Source organism: Gymnoscopelus braueri (assembly GCF_963280865.1).
Source record: "Gymnoscopelus braueri genome assembly, chromosome: 11".
Lineage (NCBI taxonomy): Eukaryota > Metazoa > Chordata > Actinopteri > Myctophiformes > Myctophidae > Gymnoscopelus > Gymnoscopelus braueri.
The window spans coordinates 30,689,194-30,717,035 of record NC_137613.1 but is presented as its reverse complement, the minus strand read 5'-3'; the positions used below and the strand labels follow the sequence as shown (position 1 = coordinate 30,717,035).

Genomic DNA, 27,842 nt, shown 5'->3' with positions numbered 1-27,842 from the left:
TATAAATTACAAGGATTATAAAGACAACAAAAGCCTGTTTCACCCATAGGTTCCAATTACAGCAAGTTCAGAACAGGACTCAGGCAAAACGTCTGCCATTATGGTACCATTCTGGAATGAGGTTTCTTAATGACATGTCACCTCTATGGTTTTATCTTTCTGACTCGAGGTCAGTTGAGGTTAAGATGAGCAATAAAACAAACAGTGAAGCTGAAAAAAAAAAAAAGAATCAATCAGGAAAGTCTTGATAAATTGAATACTGAATCTCTTTTAATTATGGCTTTGAACATTTATACACAAAGGATTTTGATTAAAAAAAATCTTTAATGAGAAAGGGAGGAAAAACTCCCTTTGCTGTCATAAAAACGTCTATGAAGACATCCAGCATTCATGGCAGACAAGCTGGACCTTGATGGACTTCCAGACTTCCAGTCGTTTAGTAATGATATTGATATCTCATTTTGTCCTCCGGCTCCGATTAAATAGACTTTTATATCTTTTATAGCTCTAAGTCCTCAGAGTAATATATATACATATAGTATTCCCTTTTTCCTTTCAAGGCTGATTTCACTGTCTTTATTATGCTTCAGCGTTCCCCTCCGCTTATTGCTTCCGATTGCTTTTTCCCCTCCGCTTGCAAGCTCAGGGTCATTTTCATTTCACGGCAGCAGAAACCGTTCCTAAACCTTGATTCCTTGCAGAGCGTTGTCACCTGGTTCCTTTAGTCATCCGTTCAAAGACACTCCGAAGATGTCCGAGCAGCCGGTCGATTACCGGGCCAAATGGATATTAGTGTTACCACCTGACGCACCTCTCCCATTTCTCCCTTCTTTGGTAAAAACTTGGTCCCTCCATTTCCTATTTCCTGCATTACTTTGTCGCGTTCAATAAACAGAAGCTGAATATACATTATTTATAATTTGGTATGTGTATATATTATATATACACCGATAAAGTGCAAAACAGTATTTAGTTACAAAGGCTTTATAGTGTAATTCTTTCTCCCACGGTCATGTATGGCTTCATCCGGTCTTTGGGGCACTTAACAGGGTAAGTCCATCCCCTGGTGTTTCAGACTTGGTTTCCCTTTCTGCATCCACGACGTTCGGACTCTCTCCTCCCGTCACACATTCCTGAGCAAAGAAAACATCCCACCTTCCTCTCATCTCCTGCCACACAGACACCAGGATGTTTGTTTTTGGCTGCAGTTCATGAGATAGCCCAGAGGGGGGCAGCAGTTGCAGCTGTTAGCACTCTTACTTCTCATCCACAGTGGAGGAGATATCTTCTTCTGGCTCTGGGATCTTCTCCTCCGAACTGTCCGAGTGCACGGACAGCTTGTCCAGGTGTTCCATGTCGTTGAAGCGTTCGGCGACACACTGGGCCGTCAGGCGGGCCTCGGGGTCGTGATCCCAGCACTCGTCGATGGTGGCACACAAAATCTGGACGCCCTGCAGGTGGAGCAAGACAGCACACACACACGATCACTCACTGAATACTTTTTCCTGTATTAAACCATTCAATCTGGGAACGCATCTCTGACATTTTTTGATTTCTTTGGGCTATTCAAAAATAGCAGATATACAAGCTCATAGCGCGGCGCCGAGTGCAGCGCTATGAGCTTGTAGATCTACTATTTTTTGAAAAATCGTGAACATTTGTGCAAATATTTGATTATAATTTTTTTTAGTTATATTTGTAACTCAAGTCTTTGCTTCTGGGTGTCCCTGGAACTAAATATTTTACAAAATTATGTTCGCTTTAAAAAAAAAGAAAATAATATATATATATAATATATATTCCAAGATTTGCACACATTTTCACGATTCTTCAAAAATAGCATATATACAAGCTCATAGCACGGCACCGAGTGCTGCGCTATGAGCTTGTAGATCTGCTATTTTTTAAAGAATCGTGAAGCCAAATAAATCTTAAAATGACACAAATGATGCTTTCCCGGTCTTAAAGGGTTAAGAGGAGTGATTAGCTGGTTGGAACACTCCTCCTCTGTGTGTCCGCATGTTCCAGCGAGGTACATTCAATTTAAAACTTTTAGACCTTCAAAAACATCAGTTAGGATGAGAAACCGAACCAATTTCAACAGTGAATTAAACAGCGGACTTGGTTATCTTGCAGACTAGGATTTCAGTGCACATTTTTTTGAGACCTCTGAGGCTCAATTTAAGACTTAAACGGCACATATACAGTAACTGTTATTACAAAATAAATCTGTTTGACATTTTTTGTCCTCCTCGTATGATACCGTAGGAGGCAGGAAGTGTCTGTATGCACTTCTCAAGACACCTGTACAGGAAGGCTTTATGTAATTGTATATTTGTTGCTACCCTTTCATTTATTCTGAGAACATTTCTATTTACTTTGATGCTCTACTGGTGTTCCTTGACACAATGTCATTGGATTTTATGTGGGTTTTATTGTGCTTTTTCCATTTGTTTGTTTGTATTGCATCACACTTTTGCAACATTTATTTTGAAAACTGCCCAACGAATCAAAATAGTGGGTCTTGACTCCACAAGCAACGCTAACGTTAACAGTAATGCCCAATTTATGCTCCGTCGTACGACAGTGGCGCACACCAAACATAGACGATCTATAAGCTCACGACGTGTCGCACCAGCGACGCATTGTGAGCTTATAGATTGTCTATTTTCAACATGGTCTTACAACAAAGTGTAAGTCTGGCTTTAAGAGCCATTGGTGTGGAAGCAGTGGCTCCCAACCTTTTCTGGATCAGGGCCCACTTGAGAATCTTAAAAGGAGTTTGTGGCCCACCCATTTGATCACTTAACAGTGTTAAGTGGTCAGATGGGTGGGCCGTGTGCATTTTCAGAGCATGTTTATTTTTAATAATCAAACCACTTTGTTCCGGCTTGGATCAATCAACGTAGTACGTAGCATTTGTTTTACATAATCTTTTTATATTAACCCATTCAATCCGGAAACGCATCTGTGTGACTTTAGATTTCTTTGGCTATTGAAAAATAGCAGATATGCAAACAACACATTTTTTAATATATATTCTTTAAAGCGAACATTTGTAACTCAAATCTTTGCTTCTGGGGGTCCCTGGAACAAAATATTTTTCAAATGTGTGCTTTAAAAAATATATATTCAAAGATTTGCACACATTTTCTAGATTTTTCAAAAATAGCAGATCTACAAGCTCGTACCTCGGCACTCTGTGCCGTGCTATGAGCTTGTATATATGCTATTTTTTAACAGCCAAAGAAATCTAAAATGACAAGAGATGCGTTCCCGGATTGAATGGGCACACTTGCAGTATCCTCGCGGCCCACCAGAGGGCCTACAGGTTGTTGAATGGCTGAAGTAGAGGATGTCTTACTGGGTGGTTGATCCAGCTGTTGGGTATGTCAGGTCTGCCTCTGTCTCTGAGAACACTGTCCTTCATGCTCTCTACGCAGGGATGCTCTCTGATCCTCCCGAAGGGAGGCTCATACTCCTTTACCTCTGTAACCAAACACACAGAACAAACACATTCATGAGACTTTGTTTTAAAATGCGCCAAAGTACTATATTGTCGCAGTCGGGTGGAAACCTTGTAGCCTATGTTTAACCCATTAAGACCTGAAGCCGATTCTACAAAATCTTCTAAATCCCAACAGTATTCTGAAAAACGTATGTTTCTATATCAGTGGTGCTCAAACTTTTTCATGTCAAGGACCCCCAAAATGATATGTATTTGGCCGGGGACCCCCATCTCAAATATGTTGTTCCAGGGACCCCCAGAGGCAAAGACTTGAGTTACAAATGCTCGCTTAAAAAATATATTCAAAGATTTGCACATATTTTCATGATTTTTCAAAAATAGCAGATCTACAAGCTCGTAGCGCGGCACTCGGTGCCGCGCAATGAGCTTGTATATCTGCTATTTTTAAATAGCCAAAGTGTAAAATAATGCTTTTTAGCTCAAATCAGTAAGTGACACAGATGCGTTCCACTTCCAGGTCTTAATGGGTTCAATTCAAAACTGTTACTTTTCAAGAAATGTAAACATGAGCCTGTGTTCCAATAGATCCAATGTAGTTATTATTTAGTCACAAGCTCTTGTTAATACTTTTCATTGGTTAAATATCTATAAAACCAACAGACTTCACCACTTCCACTTTCAGTTTAAAAACATTCCAAAATGTATGCCGATGTACAAGCTCATAACGCATCGCGTTGCGACGCACTGTGAGCTTGTAGATCGGCTATTGTTGCTACTTTTGTGCTGGAGAGGCAAGTTTTCTGCCCGACAGCAACGATATATACAGTATAATATAATATTCAAATATTACCATAACTGAAAGTGATCTAAAGGGCAGCCGAGGAGAGAGAATACATTTGGTGAAATCCGTCGCAGTAGGTCTGGAATATACAGTATGCAGTCGCACACACGCCAATAAGAAAAAAGGTCTCTAAAAGTACAATTAATACTGAAACACACACGAAATGAAACAAATCAAAGTTCTGCTGAATTGAAGACGTGAAAAGATGGTAGGACTCCAGCAAAGGTACCAGATTAAATGTAGTCATCACATTCTACTTCAGCAGTCAACTATGTATATTCTAATATAAGTATACATTCCACACTACAGCTGCCCCTAAGGCTAGACTGCAGGTGGTAACTTTAAAACGGCAATAGCAGCAGAACATACAGTATGGCTGAAGAAATGATGTGTCACTGGGCCAACCAGGCCTGAGGGCAGATCTGCTATTTGATATCATGTCATTTTTGCCTTCATTGTCAGTGTGTTTAAAGCATCTCACCAACAGAGCACTGGGCTGAGCGTCAACTCTCCTCCACAACCAGTCTCCAAGAGTGCTCGTCAAAGACAACATACAGAAGGCTGAGCAGTTTACTCAAGGCAACGTTTCAAAGCACTGGCACGGAGTGCACGGCGTCTGGGAACCTCGGGTCAAGAGTTTCCAAAGAATATTTATCTTTACATTGATTTAATCTTTCCTCGGGCTAAGAACAACAAATCAGACTCGTATTTCCTTTGAAGCAATAGAGCTCTTGTTTAAAAGAACAGCAGTTTCAGCAGGGATCCGGGCAGATAGCGGGAGAGAGGTCTGACTGTTGGGTTGTGAGAGTGTGAGAAGGGTTTTAAGTCGAATCTAAAAAAAACGTTTGTTCCCGCAGATTTACTGTGATTAAAGCCTGATAGGGGCTGTGAATTAGAAGCAGCACAATCACTCAATATCGAAACCTACTCAACAGTGAGAGGAGAACAGCCTCAGCTAGAGACAGAGTCAAGGGAAGAAGGAGGGTTGTTCGAGGGCAAGGGCACACTGATCATTTTAGAAATAGATTCTACTGTGAATGTCAAGTATCCAGCTACCAAATACATCTGTTACAGCCATCATTAAAGAGAATGAATGCCAAAAGCTATACCGACGACCAGTATTGCTGTACGTACAGATTTCAAGCGTAAACTATCAGTGATCACATGGGAGGAAGTGGGCCGAGATCAGATGCGTGCCCGTGGGAGAATGACTTCTCAGCGTTGAGAAAATTGCAGAAGCCTGCACTGCTGAGAGAGGCTCACAGGAAGTCATGAAGCTCACAGACAGGAATTGTGGACACAGTGTTGTAGGACACAGACTAATGCAGCAGGACTGAAACTAAAGGCTGAAACTTCCTGTTTTTTCTTTCTTTTTTTTTTGCATTTGTTATGCATTTTTGTAGCAAGGAATAAAGGGTCAGGTTTCAGCGTTTGAAGTTAAAATACATGGTACCCGCCCCTCAGTCAATATTTAGAACATAGAGACAGATGTTTCATTTCTGTTTGACAGTCATGAGGGAGCGTAATGACCACATGCACGACTACACAAACCCATTCTGAAAACAGTTGTGAAATCTTGTTTAGAGGCTCACTCCAAAACAATGGATCACAAAGTCTGCTCACGTGGACACTTTTTTGCGGCATAAACACAAGCGGTATTTTCCAAAATGGAATTATGTCAACATTGGTCTTAACAGGAAGGATAGGTGGTTGTTTTTTGTCAAACCTTGAATTAAATTCTGAAATAGGACAGGCTATTAAAATGCAACAGAGAAACAGGAAGGATTGCAGTGGTTTGCAAAGGTTAAACACTGCAAGAACAACAAGATTTTCATGAAGCAACACTGCAAGTCAAGCACGGCAAGGCATAGCACAACGTGAGAATAGTGAACTAGCTTCCATGTCTGCAGTAAGTGTAAGTGGAATTTACAGCGATTAAAGAGGTTTTTACTCTGCGACACTAATTCAGTACCATGAGACAAGCAGTCAACCAGAATTAAGAAACTCCTGAACTGGGGTGTTGTGGCTCAGCCAGTTAGTGCAGACCATTATGCTTCGGGTTCGAATCGGACCCCCGTCGTGTCTTGCACGTCTGTCTGTCCTGTTGTCTGTCTCTCAACAAGGACCTATATGAAATAAAGCATAAAAATGCCACAAACATATCTTGGAGGGGGGGGGGGGGGAATCCTTAATGGATTCCTGTCGGCTCAGGCTGCAGGAGCTTTGTGATGATCTAAGTATGTTTCTGGCAGAGCTGTCATGTTTCCATAGCTCCAGACTATTATGTCTTTTATAGATCTGCCAACTGCTCCACCTAACGTTATTATGAAGCATTATGCCCCTAGTTGGCTTCCTCGTTCATACGTACAGGAAGTGGTCCTGTCTGCTGTCCACCACCCTGTCTAAAGCTGGAAGCATACTTCAAACAAAGTCCAAATGTTCTTTTTGACTTGTGGATCAAATGGTTTTATACTTGATGCAGCTCTGCTCTGAGTGCTGAATGCTAGACACCGCCCACGGCTGGGACAGTGATTCTTTTCCCACCTGGATCCACTCTTTGTTTACATCAATCTCTGACGTGCTTTAACCTAATTTGTCTTGAAGATTTCGCCATGTCTGGTGACAGACACAGTGGACAAACTGTGCGCCATCTCTCTGCATGACGTAATTGCCATCTAGTTTGTGTTTATAGTCCCTCAGAGAGGGACTATGGGGGTTCGTACCTCCTAACCTCCTCGGCCAGCCTTTCTTCTAAACTGTCCATTCTGGCAGATTGGGGAAATAAAGCAATATGAAACATGAGCGCACCTTGAGTTTATGACCAAAATCTTGGTTATTACCTTGCCGCACTTCGTTTCCAAAAGGAGTATGCTGTAGCCTTAAGGAACCTTGCACAGGGCACCTGTTATATCCACCACATGATGCCATGTGACACACCTCCGACAAGCACCCATTGGGTTAGGTTAGATGGGTGCTTGTACTTTTAACACTCAAAATGAGCATCAACAATGACATGCGCTGAGCAAGTGCCGTCAGGAAAATCTTTGGCGGACGACCATTGGGTTGGTCTCGGTTCCACACTTCTATTCTCAACCAATCGAATACTTAAGTCACAGAGCGCACCATTAAAACAGGAAGTTTGCATTGCTTATTCCTTGCTTGCTCACTGTGCTGTTGTTGGTGCTTCTAGGATTGTTCCTTACCCTACACCAGTGGTCCAGTTTAACCACTTTAACACTGTTTGAAAATCGCAATGCGGCACATTGTGAGCTTGTAGATCTTTTTTTTTTAAATTTTAAAAGAAATATGAACAATGTTTTTATATTTTTGAAACTTTTTAAAAACACAAGTCTTGTATGGGGGTCCCTGACACAATATTTTCAGATGGGGGTGTGTGGCTAAATACATTAATTTGGGGGTCGTTGACATGGAAAAGTTTGCGAACCCCTACCCCAGTAAGATAGCTAAAGGACCACTTGTTGTTTTGATTCTGCTCTTATTTGCTATGGGAAGTCAGCAGGCCCCTATTCGGTAGGGGAAATGTAGTGTGCTCCATCGGAGTACCTAAAAGCAGAGCCATTCATCGCCAAACCAAATAAATGTATTGCTCATTTTATATCAATTACAAATATTTTAATTCAATTTGTGAGTTGTACTGACTGAACTGTGGTTGTTACTGTGAGCCAAGCCCTCTCTTAACCACGACTGTTGAAATAAACAAAAGAAAAGGGTTATGTAAAAACGTGACTTTGAGACGTTAACCCACGTCGCCATGAGTGATTATCTTTGTTCAAAGCCAAGATAATTAGAGAATTGTCTAATTATAATGATACCAAGCATTGGTGCTGCAAAACGCAACATATCTCTGTTCCCTAAATAGTGCGAGGATACACAACCGTGCACAGTTTTTAACAAGCACTCGCTAATTAATTATTAGTAATTAGTAATGTATGTTTTTCCTGAGACTCTGAGTGTTCTCATGGTTGTAATTAGACCTGGGTAGCTCTGACACTTGTTTTGCGATGTTCACACATTGTTAAGTCATTTGTCACAGACCAGCATTCACACACACACACACACACACACACACACACACACACACACACACACACACACACACACACAGACATATACGCATGCATTCTGACTCAAGCGCACGCACACACACACGCACGCACACTCACTCCACCCAGTCACAGCGGACTGGATGGCTGACATCTGGCCAGCAGCTGCCCTAACCTCGCGTCTCGCGTCTCCTATCCCTCTCCTCTGGGGACTGAAGGCATGTCTCCACCCACCACCCCCCCCTCCCCCTCCCCCTCCCGTCTTAACCCCACCCGCCTGGGAAACGCCCTCCACATCGTCCCAAGTCCTAAATCTGGAGCAGCTAAATTATACAGGAGACATTTAAAGGAACATTGGCCTCTCCCCTCATCTCTCCCTCTCTCAATCACTCTCTTTCTGTTTGTCTGTTTTTACTCTCTCACTCTTTCTTTCTTCATTTTGGTGTCTCCTCTTTCCGTTTCTTTTTCTCACAGGGATTCCTTTTTCCGTTATCTCTTCCATGTCTGTCTTTTTTTGTCTTCTCTCTGTGCCTGTCTGCTTTTTTTTGGGGCGTATTCTCTCGTTCCGCATACTGCTGGAAGGTAGAGGAATGATACTGAAACCAAGTTGTTCTCCATGCATGGCAGGTCTGAGATCAGATCGGGGACCTTAAGCGACTGTGAGAAAAGTGGCTGTGTGGGGTTGAGTGCCACTGAGAACTGATCAGAGATCAGCGTATAGCGACAGATGACAATGCAGAGAAGAGAGACAAGGAAACCAAGCATGCATCCAGTAATTCTAATGATGCACTGAGATGAGTCAGTGTGTGTGTGTGTGTGTGTGTGTGTGTGTGTGTGTGTGTGTGTGTGTGTGTGTGTGTGTGTGTGTGTGTGTGTGTGTGTGTGTGTGACTCAGAGATCCAGAGTGAACCAGCATGGTGACTTCATTACAGGTGATGAAAAATAAGACAGTAAATACATGCTATCTGTAAACATATCAGTTTCACACACACACACACACACACACACACACACACACACACACACACACACACACACACACACACACACACACACACACACACACACACACACACACACACACACACACACACACACACACACACACACACACGTGTCTCGGCATGTGGCAGATCAGAGCACAGTGAAGCGTGGCTGAGTGACTGCATGTCATGTCAGTGCTTTATTCCTATAGATGAGTCACGGTAGAAGACTGGACGTGTTTGTACACACATTTAACATCATCAACACATTGTTCATTTCCAGTGGTGGAATGTTTTACTTAACACATTGAGTGCCAAAAACGGTCCGGCTCTAACGAAACTTTGGGATCATCCCAAGGAGTCTCTAAGAAGCAGAGCCCGGATGTGGATCCATGTCAAAAATGCTTCCGGTCGTCCGCTCCAATGTTAACTCCTTGACTAAATGCTTATCAATACTGCAATGTAGAAGTACTCTGTTAGTAAAAGTAAAAGTCCGGAATTCAAAATGTACTTGAGTAAAAGTACAAAAGTATTGGTATCAATATGTACTTAAAGTACCAAAAGTAAAAGTACTAAAATGTTTGAAAATAGCAGATCTACAAGCTCACAACGCGTCACGATGCAACACGTTGTGAGCTTGTAGATCGGCTATTTTCAAATAGCCTAGGTATAAAACAGGGCTTAAGTGGTTAATGTATGTTTTATAATGTAATAATGTATATCTGCAAAGTAACTAGTAACTAAAGTTTTCAAATAATTGTAGTGGAGTAAAAGTACAATATTTGCCTCTGAGGTGTAGTGGAGTAGAAGTAAAAGTATTGGAAATTGGATATACTCAAGTAAAGTACAAATAACTCAAAATTGTACTTAATTACAGTACTTAAGTAAATGTACTTAGTTACTTTCCACCACTGTTCATTTCACTGTTATAGTCTCAGGAGAGAGAGACACACACATTCTGGAGGCTATGAGGGAGAGGGTGTAGAAAAGAGAGGGAGATGGATAAAGAGATGCAAGAGAAAGAGGAGGTGGAGAGTAAAGTGGTGGAAGAAGTGATGGCACCAGACAGAGAGAGAGAGAAAAAGAAGGGTGGGGAAGATAACAGTGTGCGGAATGCAAGGAAAGACGGCAGACTAAACCAAAACACATGGATTATCCCAGCTGCTTCTTTCTATCCGTTCCTCTTCCTATCCAGGGGTGGGAAGACTCCTTTCCTCCCCTCCTCTCCTCTCCTCTCCTCTCCTCTCCTCTCCCCTCCCCTCCCCTCCTCTCCAGGACGGACGGCTGTCCCTCTACAGCACTGTTTCCCAAACAGTGGGTCGGGACCCATATTTGGGTTGCAGACCAATTTTTAGGGGTCGCGAGTAAATGTCCCATTTTTTCCATTGCCTGCATTTAAAAATATATGTATTCTTTCATCTAAAAAAATATATTCTTTCAAAAGATTGTAAAAAGTTTAAACTTTTTTTTTTAAATAACTTTTAATCAATTAAAAAAGAATCTAATAATTTCCATAAATACATAAAAAAAAGTTTAAGAAGTAGTGAAAATAGCAGATCTAGCAGAGCTTGTAGATCTGCCATTTTCACTAGTTTGGGTCCCGGGCAAACTCATTTCTCTTTTGGGTCTTGAGCTAAAAGGTTTGGGAACCACTGCTCTACAGTGTCTCTGCAGCTCGAGAGCGGAACTCATTTACTGCCGTCTCACTGGCGTCAGGCCAGGACAGAGAGGAGGAAAAAGAGAGAGAAAGAAATTAAGAAAGAATAAAATTGAAATATTCTGGAAAAGGAGATGAGAGGATAAGGAGACAAAGAGGAATATCCCTGTGTGCTGAAGGCCCGAGGGCCCTGATGTTTAACGTGTCTCTATTTCACTGTGACTAATGCAGTGTCTGCCTGTCAAGACTGAACGTATGGAGAGTGAATGAATAAACGCTGTGAGTTATCATGTCATTGACTGGAAACAAACCAAAGAAAGGTGAATGGGATGTAAAGAAAAAAAAGAAAAAAAGATTTGCCATCCGTGGATAGTCCTCAAAATGGCTCCCAGGTAGGAAAAAGTAACTCCTGGATCCTCCTAGTTAGATGAACCCAAACCATAAACACGTTTCCTGTCTAGTCTACAAACTCCATACAGTCTGACTCCCACAGCGGCCTCATGTGAAGGGAGCTGAGGGGCAGTAAATTCAGCCTGCCAATAACAGGGTGTCTTGGGACAGTGGCCCCTTCGGAAAACAGGAAAGGGACTATTTTCATTTCAGCGGTGTGCCCATGGGCCATGCATGTTCTTCACCCCCTGCTGTTGGGAGAGGAAAGCGCGAGAGGACGGCAGGGTCACTTCAGCTCGTGTTTTTTCTATTCGGAGGAGCCCTGGGCCACGTTAAGAGGGTGATACGGTTCAAGGTGCCACAGGGGGGGTACGGGGGAGTGGGGTGCGGGGTAGGGGTGGGGGGTGATGATGGCAAAACAGGAAACGGCCGTGGTGGAGGCGGTCAGCACTCAATCACAGCCCTGACACAATGGAGACAGGACCGGTCACAGCGACAAACTGGACCACAGAGACACTCGAGGAAGTCAAAACAAATGACTCTGTGGACGTGAAATACTGACCCCGTGCTTTACCTTCAGATAATCACCCATTTCTATTATTTGCACATATCCTGGCCTTGTTTTTGCAAACTGAATGACAAACAAGAACAACAGCACATTAGTTGAGCTTAAGGCTGATCCTGAGACCTCCACAAGATGGATGGAGTGGCCTGACACATTACACGTTGGTTCCCACACTGAGTAATGAGGGTGAGTTCAGATCCCAGGGCTTCACACTGAGCTCACATGGAGGGTGAGCTTCCTAAAGGTGATAAAAATAATCTCTTTGCTTGAGTGGTGGGAGTCATGTCACTCTGCGGCTGCACTTGGCCATGTGCAATGTCACGCTAAACTCTCTCTCTCTCTCTCACTAGTCCATTCACAAGGGTGGTATATCCTAGGAAATCCACATACAACAAAAACAAACTACTCTACCTCTCCAACTGGATGCTGCATTAGATGTCGCTCTGTTCGCAATGGTGAAAATTACTGAGTATAATATTTTTCAACATGCGCCAATCACGGCGCTACGGCTGAGGGTGGTGGTGACGAAAATGTTTATCAGCAGCAGTTTAACACAAAGAAGCCAAACCGATACAAATGGAACTAACCAACTCAAAAGGTGAGCCTAATGAAATGTGAAAATCCAACACAAGAACACTGGATTTAATTGCATATTATTTTGCAATTTTATTTTCCGTTTGTGCATCCTACCTATCCTGTTAAAGTGGTTCTCCAAATAAAGGGGAAGAGGTATGTGATATTTGTTTGCCGGTTAGTTTTGGCTGTCATTAATCCAGCTTGTACATGGTCAGTGGAATGTTGCTGACACTTACACATCAGGAACGCCACATCCACTGTGATGGTTTAGACTCTCAATACTTAGCGCTGGCAGGAGTTAGTGCCGGCATTAGTGCCTGCATCAAACCCAGAGAACATTTGTAATTAAAAGTTTAAATAAAAGTTTGACCGAGTGAGAAGAGACCTGAATACATAAAATAAAATGTGGCTCCTCATATAATTATTTAACTCACATTTGCTACCAATATCATTTGAAGTAAACATCCCTGGTTCCATTTCTGCCTTTCTAATAATCCAATCATGTACACTTACAAGGTAAGGCCCAGGGTGAAAAGAAAAACACTGCAGAAGGTTGCAGAAGGCCTGGAGTCCTTAACACTGATGTGACTCAACATGTAGTCATGACTAAAAAAGGAATTAGGGCAGCAATTCAGCTGCCCTCAGTTCTGTGGTGTGCAGTGTGTGTGTGTGAACACGCCTTACCTCCGATAGCACTGCACCTGGACGTGATCTCCCACAGCACCAGCGCCATGGAGTACACGTCTGTCTGTTTGAAGGACTCTATGTTCTCCAGGTTGATTCTCGACTCCAGCACCTCTGGGGCCATGTATCTGGCAGTACCCACCTGAAACCACACAACAATGAGTTACTGCGGTTAACTTCACTAACGGGCTACTTCCGCTTTCGCTAAAATCCAGCTTTATAGCATGAGTGGTGAAATCGGTTGACAAGAGGTATTGCATGAAACTCAAAAGGCATTCTGCATTAACCTCAACAATAAAACTTTTGGCACATACGCTGGGTTTGAATCCAGGGTAGCACATTAAAGTTATGGATTTCAAATACCTTTGGCTACGGTTAATTTAGGCTGTTTTACTGTATGTACAAACAGCAACCAGATCTCCAAAACAAAACATGACTTTTAAACTATGCTTGGCCGCCTGCCAGAGGGGCAGACAAAGTAGACAAACTTAACAGCTACAGAAGATATTCACCAGCATTTACTTTGCATTAATATCTCACTGTGCACGTATGCATTATATCACAGTACGCTGAATCAACACACGCACATTATGTACATGATGTACGTTAGGAGTGCATAAAGAAAGGCAGCTGAAAGGCAAGCAGAACATTAGGACTCTTTATCATTAGCACCTCGGGAAATGTTTTCACTGGCACGCTTAATGCATTAGAGGCATTCCGATGCAGTCGATGTGCTGTGCAGCAAAGAGTGAAGCTTTTTTTATAATGACTCATATTCATAACAGAGTCTGAACGACTCCCCTGTAATAGCTCCATTAAGAATCAATCAAGCCTGTTTGTCTGACGACTACAGTAAAACAAGAAGCTAACACCGCTTACAACTATTTTATCAGCATAATGCCTCGGAGGCCAACAGCTAATTAGAGTCAAACACACCAAGGGCCATTTACTGTCCCCGAATGACACCAAATGACAATGAAAGTAAGGTTCGAACCATTAACAATCCTCTCTCCTCTCCTTTCCAGAGATTGAAATATCAGAAGCTTCTGCAGGATGTCTTTTAAAATGTCCTTAATGACCTGCGTTGATCCATGTTTGAAGCACCAGGATTTAACAGAACAACGATGAAAGAATGATGATCTCTGAGAACAGATGTTCACATCTTGAAAGGGATAGCAGGATGGACAATTGGTTAGAGACCAATTTCTAACCGGAAACACCCCGATATCTAAAACAAACACATGTGCGCGCACACACACAATTTATTTACTGCACACATATACTGTACCGTTTCAAAATAATATACATTAATTTGGACCCTGGACATATAGTTTCATAATGTATTGTTGATGTAATTTGACTACTCAAAAATACTCTCCTGCATAATTGCTCAAATATATAATTTGTGGCAATTTTTGTGGATTTTGAAACATAATTGACATAATTACTTTGTCTACAGTTCAATTCAACATAGCTTACCCTGTGTTTGGGCTACACTTTGGAGGGCAGATGTTTCCCTTGTGGATAAAAAGTGCATCAAAAGGTGAAACAAGCTACTCTGAGTAATTCTTACTTGCTTATCTTAGTTTATTTTCTACTAATTAAGTTGTTGTTTTTTCACCCTCTCCCCCTGGCTCCCCCCACAAACATGTAAAGCGACTTTGAGTACTAAGAAAAGCGTTATATAAATTCCAGGTATTATTATTATTTAAAGCAAAGGCGTACCTGTCCACTGTTGGCCAGTTCATCTACAGACAGAGAGTTATCCAGGCGGAGACCCAGGCCAAAGTCACACAGGCAGCAGGTCAGGTCATTCTTCACCAAGATGTTGGAGCTCTTGATGTCTCGGTGGACGATGGGCACCTTGTAGCGCCCGCAAGGCGTGTGGTCGCTGTGGAGGTGGGCCACGCCGCGTGCCAGCGAGCCCCCCAGGATCCACAGGTCGTGCCAGCTGATGACGTGTCGTGTCAGGTACTCCTGGAGGTTCCCGCGGGGCTGGTACGCCGTGATGAGCCAGTACTGCTTCTGCGCCTTCCTCTCCTCGGCCGTCAGGAAGTGGAGCACGTTCTCGTGCCGCAGGTCCGCGTCTGAGTAGATGTCCTTCTCGTTCTTCCAGGAGGCGTACTCTTCGTCGAGGAAGATCTTGACGGCCACCGTCTCGAAGCCCTGCTCCCCGCTCGCGGAGCTCTGCTTCAGCTTGGCCCTGTACACCTCGGCGAACCGCCCCTTCCCCACCTGCGAGTCCAGCTCGATGGGCAGCAGCTCCGTGTTGTGGTTGAGGTTGTTGGCGTGCGTGGAGCTGCTGTCCGAGCCCTCATCCTCCATCATGATGGCGTGGGCGTCACTGAAGCCGAGCAGGCCCTTCTTGCGCTTGGTGCCCGTGTAGCGCTGCCGGTAGACCCGGTAGAAATAGAAGGACGTGACCACCAGGACCGCCAGCACCAGGAGGGGGACCAGGCTCACCAGGATCACGTAGACCACCTGGACATCCAGCGAGTCTGAGTCTGAGGAACCAAGAGGAAAGGCTTATGATGAGGGTGATGATGATGATGAGAAAGAAAGAGGAGGAAGAATGGGATGAAGGAGGCATGTGAAAGAGGAAAGAAGAGGTATCCGTGTTACAGATTAGAAATGTTTTGTTTGATTTGAATCTTTTTAAATGACTGAGTTTTAAACATTCTCTGTTCTTTGGCAATAGGGTTGAGTTCTATTTTAGACAAGTTTACAGTATTCTTTTTTCCAGTTGCACTTGTCTGGATCCGTGCATGTGATAATTCATCGTCCATTGTGAAAGGAAATAAAACTCCCATTCTATCTTTGCAGACCATATCTGCATCTGGGTGAGTGTAAAGTAATATTCTCAGCACTGCAGGGGAACCTGACACTTCCCTGAGGAATGTCTATAAGCATCGGAAAGCTAAAGTTAGCGTCTGGTCTGCGAACACAGACTGCTCGCAAAACCATGACCCAGTCAACCACATATTGTGTCTCTTTATAGCTCACGTCTGATTCTGATATTTTGAAGGAGGGGCGGCGTGTCTGCTTTAGAAACCAGTGAAAGTTTATGCTCATGTTTATAGTCCCGTTTCTTTGAGGCTGGTTAAGAAAAGAAAAGAAAAAAACGCAATAAAAGAATATCTCCAGACATAGGCAACACGTGTCACAACAGAACTCCCAGAATGCTGCTCAGTTTGATGAGTTGTGAGTGAGTCATTATCACGTTCTCTCTGCTGGCTACTGTGTGTGCCAGATAATGACAATGCATCAAGGTTTGCTGGGCCCATTTTGAAATATACAGAAAGAAAATATATGGGGGAAAATAATACTTTCAGTGGCCAAAATACTGTAGATCTAAAATATTATTATATACAGTATATGACACATATTTTGCACACCCAGCCCATGTTTTTAAATATCTTTTGTCCAATTTCTACATATTTTCAAACAATATAAACATTTTTGACATATTTGTACAGTAGTATAAATGTTTTTGTGCTTGGGAGCCATACAGTATACTGGAGGAGGAGGAGGTGGAGGAGGGAGGAGGGAGGACATCTCGCTAGTGCTCTGCTTGGAGCTATTTTTTTTTTCTAGACAGGAAACCACATGTCTGAAATCCTCAGCGTGGCCCCAGACAGTTTGTTTTGGTTTTTTTCGCAGAGTGAGAGGCGGCGATGTCTCACACAACAAACCTGTCACTGTGCGCGTCCTCGTCTCCCACTCGCACCTCTGGACGGACGGACGGACGGAGCCTCGCATCATGAGAGGTTTACAGCTCTGAACGTCTGGCCACGGTGAAAAAGGGGGGGGCTGGGGGACTGGGCAAAAAATACAAGGGGGCTTAACCGCTTTCAACCGGCCATCACTATTTTTGGGCATGTCATTAGGTAGGTGGGAGAAGGGAATGGGTTGGATGGTGGGGGATTTGGGATGCCGCTTTAGGCAGGTTTGTATATAACCTTGCTAAATTACTTCACTTGCTATTTAAAAATGGACCTTTAAATGTTTAGCTTTTTAATGTTTTGGATCCACAGGAAGAGTAGAGTGGCAGTTAATGGGGATCTAAATAAACAATAAAAACACTAAAAACTATTATAGGAGAAAATGTTTTTCAAAAAGAAAAAAATAAAGCAAAAAAAGAAACAAATACAAAGAATAATGTAGGGCCTACGTGGTTAATTTCAACAATGTAACACATCTGAGGTCAGTTCAGAGATGAGGTGTGTGAGGGGGGGGGGGGGGACTGGTGTCTTTTTCAGCAGTCAGAGCGTGAGGTTTGATTGGCACATCAGCGCAGAGGCTCAGGGGTGGTTTAGGTAGTTATTTAAGAGCATTTGCTGGTATTAATGTCTTCTGGTTTTCTCCATTAATTTCTACAACAGCTCCTTTATTATGAACGCTGTCATGTACCAGTCAACCCGGGGAAGCGGAGCGGTTCTCAAACAGCCAAGGGAATGTGTTTCCATGACGTCGTCTGCGACGCACAGATGCTTTCAATTAAGACTCTACGCGAAGAGCCAGGTCTCCAGAAATGTTACCTCCGTGTTATTATTGCCTGGATGCCGTAGTCAAAATACATCTGATTCCAGGGCCCGGGATTACAAGCCAAGATGCTTCTTAAAAAAGTGCAGAGAGCCTGTTTGTAATCATGTATCTGGAAGAGCGTGTTACACTGCACACGTGTTAGTGTTCATGCGTGACACTTTACATGACAAGCTTGATGGGGGATTGCATAACAGAGTGATGCTGACGTGACTGTGTTATGTTCTACAGATGGAGAAACATGCTACATGCCCCGCTGTGGCTGTTCCTGCATGCCGTACTGTTGTTCCGCATCAAGAAGAATTGTTTGGAAGACCTTTCGACAGTGTTAAGGGTTCTGGGTTCTGCAACTTCCATCCATCACCAGTTGATTTCTGGTGTGGCAAAAGCTTATGTCTGTGTGTTTGTATGTAAATTATAGCTCGACCAGGAGAAATCATCAAATCACGGGAACCTATTGCAAACAGCTGCTCGCTAGGCTGTATCCACTAACACAGCATCTTTATCACAGCATTTATAGCTAATTATACCTAGTTAATTAAAATGGCAGTTCTGAACAAACACATTTCTGGTTACTGCCGTTAATGAGCGGTCTTAGTAACCTAACATAACAAATTATCATTATCATTATGCAAGCATAGACCAGTGTTACATGGAACTATCCATACAAGACATTATTTACAAAAATCCACCAATGTGATATTAAAGTACCGTACTGTCATCAATAAAAGTCATTGTCTATTCACAGCTTCGAGTAGAAGAAGAATCATGAGCACTCACAGAGATGTCCTTTGGGTGTATTTCTTTTTTTAATTTAGTTAGGCATGGGCAGCATACCAGCGTGTTTTTGTGTTTTCGGCCTTCCTTGACTACGCTGAGGGAAGGCTGAACCACCGAAATGTGTTTGTCAAATGTGATATTATTCACACTTGTTTTTACATTTTATAAATAAAATCTATTTGTGAGTTACCTGACTGAACTTTGACAAAAAAAAGAGGGTGCAATAGACAATAGACATGTCTCTGTAAGTTGATTTTCAGACCATAAAAGATCAAATGGCATAAATATAGAGTGAGTCAAAGTTAATGGGCTCAACATGCCAGACCACTGGTATGGTCCATTAAATCGTTTGGTACATAAAGGTTTAACTCACAGGGGGTGAAGAAGAGATGCTCATTACATTCCTCTTCAGAACAGGAGCAGATGAAGAACTGTAGGCCCATTCCCTTCCTCTCCTTCATCTCACACTTGCTGTTGTTGTAGTCGTCCAGCACCAGGCCACGCAGCTTATGAGCAGGGTTGTGGCAGATGGTTTCTACTGTGATGTTGTCATCTTGCTTCCTCCTGGACAACAAAAAGCACAAGTTCCACTTCAGCTGGCTTTCATTTGAAACCGATTTGAGATTATTGAGATCTAGATGAAATCTGAGTACTGTTGTGCAAATATACTATAATATTTCAGCCACACATGGACAAAGAGTATGTAGAATAGGGACGCTAGGGTTCATGTCATTGTGATTTGTGATTAAGCAGCCTACAGTCTCTGCAATAAGACATTTATTGCAACTCAGAGGTTATTCAGAGGAAACGTATATACTGCCATATGGTATACAGAACATGCAGCGAGGCAAACCCTGGAGGTGCAGAAATATACATATTCAATTAGAGGTCACAATGGCTCCCTGCTGAGCAGCACTGGCCATGCTGTTGTGAAATGTATCTGAACGGGTGTGTACGTGCTCACACATGGCATTAGCTTTCTGCTGACATCAGCTCATACTACAGTACGCTGTCATCACATAGCATAATAAGAAACAGTAGCACTGCCGCACGCTTTTAAGACCTACAGTATACAAATCTGTCATTCACTACCTCTCACATATTTACAGTTAGATTTGATAGCACCTGCTGGTTAGGTGCTCATGCCTTGTCAACACTTTTACAATGATTTCTTATTCAGACAGGAAACCGAGAGCAGAGATGGGGATGAGGAAAGACAGGTAACATGTGTCCACTCAAACCAAGATGCTGTGATTATGTGGTTGACACGCCAACTAGAGCCCGACAGGTTTGGCCGATATCGGCGTCCCTATTTGTCATTGTAGGCACATTTTTGAAAACTGAAAAAGCAGATTTACAGGCTCACATTGCATGCTAACGCAACGTGCTGTGAGCTTGTAGATCACCCATTTTAGATTATTAATTTTTTTACTAGGGCTAAAAAGTTCAGTTTATGTGTTTATTTATCCAAAACTTGTGTTTGTGTTTATTTTTTTGGCATTTAAGTTAAATGTTCTCAGATCAAATTGATTAGAGGAACATTTTGCTCGGGCTCTAAGCACTATAACCGATCAGCATCAGCAACCCATGCACCACGTTGCCATAATTTACCCACAAAAATTGTTTACAAATGGTTTTGAAATGAATGAAAACATTATTTGTATAGTTACAGGTCATTTCAAAGACAAAATGTTAGGCTCTCAGAGGACCTTTCATGAGAGCCGGTCCCTCTGGGTACTATGATACTATTAAAAGGATCGTACTGCTATCAATACATGTCATTGTCTATTCACAGCTTCTGCCATTTATTGTACATAAACATTACATTTTTTCTGTTATTTTTGTATTTGTATATTTTTTATTTTTAGATTTTGAGTTTATTCACATTTTCTACATGACCATTAAAATATTTCCAACCTTACCCGAATAACTGAGTCAATGTTGGCTAAACAGTATCTCAAACTAGGGCCATAATGTTCACTGTGTTGGATTACCTAGGCTATCTCAAGTTCACATACGGAAATGAATGGAAACCAATGGCTTCCTCAAAAATCTAAGTATTATACAGTGAGTTATTGAATCTGGTGCCTATCATGTCTCGTATGTCTCTTTATAACAATCATTTATCTATAGAAGTGTACTTCTATAAAGAGTATAAAAACATGTCTCCACTGCGATTTCTGGTGGTGGGACTACCCTTTTGTTTACAATTCCATCACTGAATGGGCCTTTAAGGTACTGCATCATATTGACATGTAATTTACAGTGGCTGTTTTACATCTGTTCTTGTAAGTATTCTTTTCATTTTAACTAATGCAAAAAAGGTACTTAATTTGATAAGCTGCCAACAGGTTTGCGCTTGAAAAGTTTGAAGACCGGCTTAAACTAGCTGTGTGGTTGCAGCTAATAACACCATCCCTCTAGTGCTCTATTGCTTATATCACAGCCATTCTAAAAACATTCCTCATCTGATATAATTTTCACAAGAGTATTAACGTTTTCCCTTTAATGCATGAACCTCGTTAGCTTCCAGCCCAGCTTTACACCCCATGGTGTTGGTTCTAAAATGCACATAATACAACAAGCACGTAAACTGTGATAATCTGCAACCAGCTTCAATGACATGCCCAAAATAGGGACGCCACATTGAAAGTGGTTAAAGTCAAACATTGACCACGTTAGCATGCAGGTGGGGTGAATATAGATAGAGCAGCAGTTATACGCAGCTGTGGCTTAGGAGGTAGCGTGGGGGTTTTGGAACCGGAAGGCGGTTGGTTTGATCCCTGACTCATGCTGGCTTCGTGTCAAAAGGTCCTTGACACTGAGCCCCTAACTTGCTCCCGATGAGGGTGGTACTGGCTTGCATGTCCACCGTCGGTGTGTGATTTTGTGTCAATGGGTGAATTTAACGCACATTGTAAATCGGTTTGGAAAAAGGCACTATAGAAATGCACACCTGTTATCATTTACTCACCAAATACTGACGCAGACGTCATCCACATGGGGGCAGATGGATGTGATCTTACAGCCCACCACACAGCTACCTGTAGGAGTACAGCTGGAGGCTTCAACATCGCAGAACTTGCACAGCTGCCTTAACTTGATAATGCCTCTGAGGTTGGCCTCTGCGATGGAGAAGGGAAGAGAGAGGATACAAGTTGGCGGTTTGAATTCATAGAACAGCTTCAGTTGAGCTCAGCTGAGTGGAGCTTCATTCAGCCATTTCATTTCATTTTGGTTTAGGGTTAGGGTAATCGTGACCTTGACCTTTTTTATTAATCTTTTCAGGGCAGTCTAATGATTATTCCCACCAAGTTTCAAGAAAATCTGCCCATCTGTTCTCAAAGTTGACCTTGACATTCAGTGTCACCTTGACCTTTTCAACCCAAAAGACCCTAAAGTTCCCATCAAGTTTCACAAAAATCCACCCATCTGTTCCCGAGTTATTTTGTTCACCGATTGCTGTAGGCAGGGTATTAAGAAACCGACAAGAGTTGCTGACCTGCATGAATGTGCTCCTCTTAAGTAGCCTAACGAACAGAACAGACTGTCCCTGCCTCACTTGTTTAAAGTAAGAAGATAAAATTGTCCATGAGACCATTAAAGTAGTCAATAATCAGCTTCTCAGCATTATGAATTATGACTCATGCAGCTGATGCAGGCAACCCAGACAAAGGTTTACCTGACCATCTCTGACAGAAAATACGAGACGGAGACAAGACACAAACACAAAACTGTGTGATGAGTAGCAGAATAGTAAATTAACACTCAGGATTCACTGATGGCAGTAAAGTGGGAACAGATACGCACAGAAACCGCAATAATAATAATAAAACATCCAAACTATTTCTTCCTAGAAGATGGAAGTGGGAGGGAGGAGCAGGCTTTCATGTGTAGTCTTAACAATAAGAGCAGTGTGCTGTGCCAGCGGGCTGAGAGGGTCTTGTTCAGACTTGACTATGCTGGCAGACAGACCCGTATATGAGAGAGAGAGAGAGAGAGAGAGAGCCAGACAGGCTTGTGTGATGATGAGTGCCTGTGGGCTAGGATAATCATCTGCGGAGACAACCGGCAGACAGGCAACGACAACAAACAAAGAGTACAGCGACACATCTCCCCTCCTCGGCACACAACTCTCTAATTTGTCGAGCCGGTGAGTCGCTCTTCATCAGAGGAGGCAGGCAGTGGCGGCACCAATTGAGTTTGTGAATATCAAAAAGGAACTGGAAGGGTTTTTGTTTGTTTGAGGTGTGTGATGTTATGCACTACACGTGCATGTGTGTCTGTGAGCTTTGTGCTCTTACAACAAACTCTACAATTGTAGCTATCGGGTTTTCCTTGCACTGTGGTGGGCAGCACTGCTCTCAGACAGACTGACTGCTGATGGAGACATCGCTGATAACAGACGATCCCTTCACGCCCGACCTCACTACTCTCTTCTCCTTTCACAGCTCCAACAACAGGGAACGCTGCTCTCTCCAACAGCAACACATTAAAGCATGTGGACAAAGTGGATCTTCCAAGGGTTGAAAGCTGCACAGGGGAGGAGATGTCAATTATCTTGAACTCCCTCCGTGTTGTGCCAGTGTTGGAATCACTAAGAAAATATGTCCAGTGAATGTGAGGGACAGCCCACTCCCATCTCGGGCAATATGTTTATATATCCATATAATGATATGAGTCTAGATATCATCTGGGATTTCTAATATTGCACTGTACAGTAATAATATTATTCTAATTATCACAATATTATTGTGATATGGCATAAGTGTTATCTTTTCCAGATTTTAAAGGCTGCTTTATTTTATTTTATAGGCATTAGAGATGATTATTTATCAAATATCTAGTTGTGTAAATTGTTTTGTGAAAGCAAATAGTCATCCCCACAATACTGTCACAATATTGAGGCATTTGGTAAAAGATAGTTATAATATTTATGTCCATATGGCCCTACTTCCATCCTGGGACAGAGTTAAGGGATGTCCAGTGTCCACACACCAATAACTGCAGAGGCCCCACCACAACTACTGTATAAGAATGTCAGTAGTGAATGATATTGCTGGGTTCACTTTCTGAGGGATTTGATGAATGATAAACACTAACAGCTAATCAAGATCCATCCAATTTTCAGGTGTCATGCTCAACATGCCACATTCAACACATCGCTCACGTTTAACATGTTTACAGAATGTTATAGTTCATCAGTGTGGCATTAGAGTTACAGTATATCTTGGTTGGTTATAATTATATAATAATATGGTTATACTTCTTGGTAAGGCAGCACTGAGGTATAGCAACACAGACTGCAGACCACAATAGTGAAAACAGAGCACATACTGTAGGCCACCTGCTGTAAGTCTGTTGGTCTGGCCTGGCAGAGAGTGAGTAGGGAGATGTAGAGAGAGAGAGAGAGAGAGAGAGAGAGAGAGAGAGAGAGAGAGAGAGAGAGAGAGAGAGAGAGAGAGAGAAAGAGAAGAGGAGAGACAGACATTCCGAATAAGAAAGTAAAAACTGAGATCTCCATGTGGTACACATTGCACTTATTCCAGATCTGTTCATTTAATCTTCAACGATAAAAAACTAAACTAAGACATGTAGAAATCAGAAACTCTTAATTACTAAAACAGAGAGGGGCAGACAGGAGGTGGGGTGGGTGAGAGAGAAATACAGATACAGGCCAGGCCACGTGATCGCTATAGCCCTGCCATATACTGCAACCGCACATTTGAGGCATGTCTGATTCCCCACGTGCACAGGAAGCTGAACCTGTTAGTTACATCAACATATAGGCCTGCTTTAACCAAACCAATACTTGAAAGTAGGTTACCATCTTCCCCAAACAGCTTCAAGGTTTCCTCCTCAAGATGTTCTGTCACACAGAGAATTAAATTATCTCAGCAAAATGGAATAACATTTGCGGGACAGTTTTGACCTGAGTGTGTAATTATGAGGCGGGGGAGAGGAAAATGCCTTCTTGGTGGTCGTATAGACCATTATTTCAAAGCACTTGCATGCAGTCTGTCTCTGCACCGGCCATGCTCTGAGCCTCTGCAGTGCCTTCAGGTTGCACACACACTGTGGGGGTCATGCTTCTTCACAGCGCCAATATACAACCTCTCTTCACCCTTGGAAATGTTGAGTCTTCTCACTGACTCGAGGAAAAGGTGCGGCGCGCACTCACTGTGACCCAGGAGGACAAAAGGCCCACTGTAACTCCTTCTGCCCTTTCTGCAGGGTGGAGTTAGAAGTGCGGCTTGAGGCTTGAAGATAAATACAACCTGCGGTGCGAAGACAGAGAGCAGCAGCAGCAGAAACCATCCTGGTGCAACTGGCACTCTAAACCATGCTAGAGATTTCCTCTCAACGGTAGCAGGATATTGCAGACGGATATAGTTCTTTGCCTAGCTGGAGAATGCCAAATCTCACACATAATGTATATATATATATATATTTTAAATGTATAGCATATATATATAGTAAATAATTAACTATGTGTATGTGTGTGTGTGTGTGTGTGTGTGTGTGTGTGTGTGTGTGTGTGTGTGTGTGTGTGTGTGTGTGTGTGTGTGTATATACACACACACACACACACACACACACACATACATACATACATACATACATACATAATATAGTAAATAATTTACTATTTAAGTGTGTGTGTGTGTGTGTGTGTGTGTGTGTGTGTGTGTGTGTGTGTGTGTGTGTGTGTGTGTGTGTGTGTGTGTGTGTGTGTGTGTGTGTGTGTGTGTGTGTGTGTATACACAGTATATACTGTATGACATGACATGACGTGAGAACTCCAGACAAAACGGTTTCTAAAGTGCAATTTAAAAATCTGGGACCCCGAAGGTGAATTATTTTGGAGTAGTAATTCAGCATTGAGGGTTAGTGTATAGCTTGAGCCAGAGTAATTATATCATTAGAGCAAGAGTCGTCTCACAGAGCATGTTATTTAAACCCATGGAGGCGGGGACATGCAAGGGGTGAATGGTAGTAATTGTCACCCAGGGCTACACATAATTGCAGAGAGAAGGAGAGAGGATTAGCTGCAGTCAAAGCCACTTGGTGCCGTTGGGACTGAGTCTGAGGCAGATGGAGGAATGACAGACCAGTGTGTGTGGTGGCTGAACATCAAACGTGCTGAATTCCTCTCAGATAGGAGCTATGCAGGTTGTGAATGCCAACAGGTGGTGCTTTTCAGCTTTGGAAAGGCACCAAAGCGGGGAAACTTTTGTATATACACCATGCAAGATTCTTAAATGATTTTTTTTTAAAAAATATGTTGAAATATGAGCGCAATTTACATTTCATTTAACCCACTTGCCGTGTGATGCACAACGTTGAATGAGCCTGTCGCAATGAGCAATTACACAACTTCTTTTGGCTCCTGACTTGAGTCGCAAGTCGAAGTTGTTCATTTGCATAACAAGGTGCTTATTCATATTTAAATAACCGCGTCTGTTTTGTAGACTCGTGTAGTCGTGCGTGTATGCATCTCCCCACCTGCTTTACATTCAGACAATTAAGTCTTTACTTTAAGGAAGCGAAAAGACACCGCCAAACGAAACCTTCGGCAATTCACGCCGTTTAATTCTAAAAATAGGCTACTTTCTATTACAATATTTGGAAATATATCGAATTCTGACAAGCTGGCAGAATAACAGCAACCATCAAGAGGTTCAGCGAATAAAAGTTCGACACTCACCCGTTGGCTCTAACACGACACTACCCAAGAGGATCGTTCCACACCAAAACGCGGAAAACCGAAGTAGCTCCATTTAGAAACGGACCGAGAGCACTCACTGCTCTCTTTCTCATTAATTTGACAACCTCTGACTATACGGGGAAATATCAAAACTTTTTAATATACGCGACGTTCTGAAGAGTTTTCTGTGGTGCGCCTGTTGCGCCTTCCCACCACAGCCCAGGGTACATGTATAATCCTTCTATAGCAGCACCACGCACAGCTTGAACTATATGACTCACACACACTCTATGTGCACTTTTCATGAAACAGGAAATCTTCACAGAGGGTTGGACATATTGGACACTGCGTTTTTTTCTTCTTTCTCCCCGTGGCTCGCTGAGTCTTGAACCATGTTATTATGAGAGCAGAACTCAATGCAGCAGAGACTTGAAATGGCATGCATGCTCCAAAATAGGTTTTGAAGTTAACCTCTGTGCAAATAACTTCTCGCCTCTACAGTATACTACATATATAGGCTATTGCCTATTAGTGTCTCTTTTGTTTAGGCCTAATTATTATATATTTTTACTGCTATTTTACCTTTCTATGTTATTTTATTGTTATCCACACCAGTAGTTCTCAAACTTTTATGTCAAAGACCCCCAAAATGTATATATATATATATGGCCGCGGACCCCCTCTTTTGAAACGTTTTTGTGTGTGCCAGGGACCCCCAGAAAATACTTCAAACACTTTCAACATTTTTCAAAAATGTTCAAAAATAGCAGATGTACAAGCTTGCAGCGCGGCACAAAGTGACGCGCTGTGAGCTTGTATATCTGCTATTTTCAAAGGTAACACATTTTGCTGGGGACCCCCTGGAACCTCTCCAAGGACCCCTGGAACTTTGGGAACCAATGATCCACACAGTTGAGGAAACATGAAATACAGGCATTTGACCCCCATACCAACTGTATAGCTAAGTGATTTTGACAATAAAAACATTGAACCTATCAACATTATGTCAGATTACAGATTCTAAAGTTGAAGAACATTCAGACCATTTGAAAGGTACTTAAGAGATATACGCCTTGAAATGTTAGCGCTCGATACTGGTGGAACTGTGCATTATTCTTTAGCCAATAGCCATTACCTTTTTGTCTCAGAGACACTTTCTAAATTACATTCTGCTTGTACATTAGCTGCTGGAGAGGGTCCAGAGACCTGCCATTTATCAACAGAACATGAGAGGTGGTGAGAGAATCTCCTGTCTCATAGTGTTGGTTTTTATTGGTGACGTTCAGGGGTTAAGTCCACTGTAAAGGCCATAAATTACCTCTTCTATTGCTGGGGGATTTTTTTCCCTTCAAACATATGTTTTCGCTCTGCATACTCGGGCCATGATGTCAGCTCTCAGACATGACCCTCTGACCTTACAACTTATAGCTCTCCTCACAGGAAGAATTGTCTTCCTACATAGACTAATGCACACCACAAAGCACAGTTTATAAAACATGGTTTCATTTCTGTAGGCTTTTTTTTAAATTGTAAGATATCTGTGTGTCCACGAGCGCGCGCGTGTGTGTGTGTGTGTGTGTGTG

At 42.5% G+C, this 27,842-nt stretch overlaps 1 protein-coding gene across 2 annotated transcripts; it reads right to left on the bottom strand.

The window, feature by feature from the left end:
• Window positions 1-248: 248 nt before the first annotated feature.
• On the bottom strand, window positions 249-26,541 carry LOC308095220 (TGF-beta receptor type-2-like). Of its 2 annotated transcripts, none has more exons than XM_080442193.1 (7): window positions 26,260-26,541; window positions 21,526-21,676; window positions 18,925-19,115; window positions 14,955-15,754; window positions 13,230-13,371; window positions 3,365-3,489; window positions 249-1,451 (listed from the first exon to the last, which is right to left on the bottom strand). In XM_080442193.1, exons 1-7 carry the CDS (start codon window positions 26,330-26,332, stop codon window positions 1,257-1,259), a joined length of 1,677 nt encoding a protein of 558 aa, XP_080298319.1. In that variant the 5' UTR covers window positions 26,333-26,541; the 3' UTR covers window positions 249-1,256. The 2 variants fall into 2 exon arrangements, with proteins under 2 accessions (XP_080298319.1, XP_080298320.1); XM_080442194.1 differs by having other exon boundaries at window positions 14,955-15,733.
• Between the last annotated feature and the right edge of the window lie 1,301 nt (window positions 26,542-27,842).

Coding starts and splice junctions, on each gene's coding strand:
- LOC308095220 (XM_080442193.1), bottom strand. CDS start 26,332: ATGGAGCTACTTCGGTTTTCCGCGTTTTGGTGTGGAACGATCCTCTTG. Junction 19,116..21,525: donor GACGTCTGCGTCAGTATTTG/GTGAGTAAATGA, acceptor TTTGTTGTCCAG/GAGGAAGCAAGATGACAACA. Junction 13,372..14,954: donor AACTGGCCAACAGTGGACAG/GTACGCCTTTGC, acceptor GTGTGGTTTCAG/GTGGGTACTGCCAGATACAT.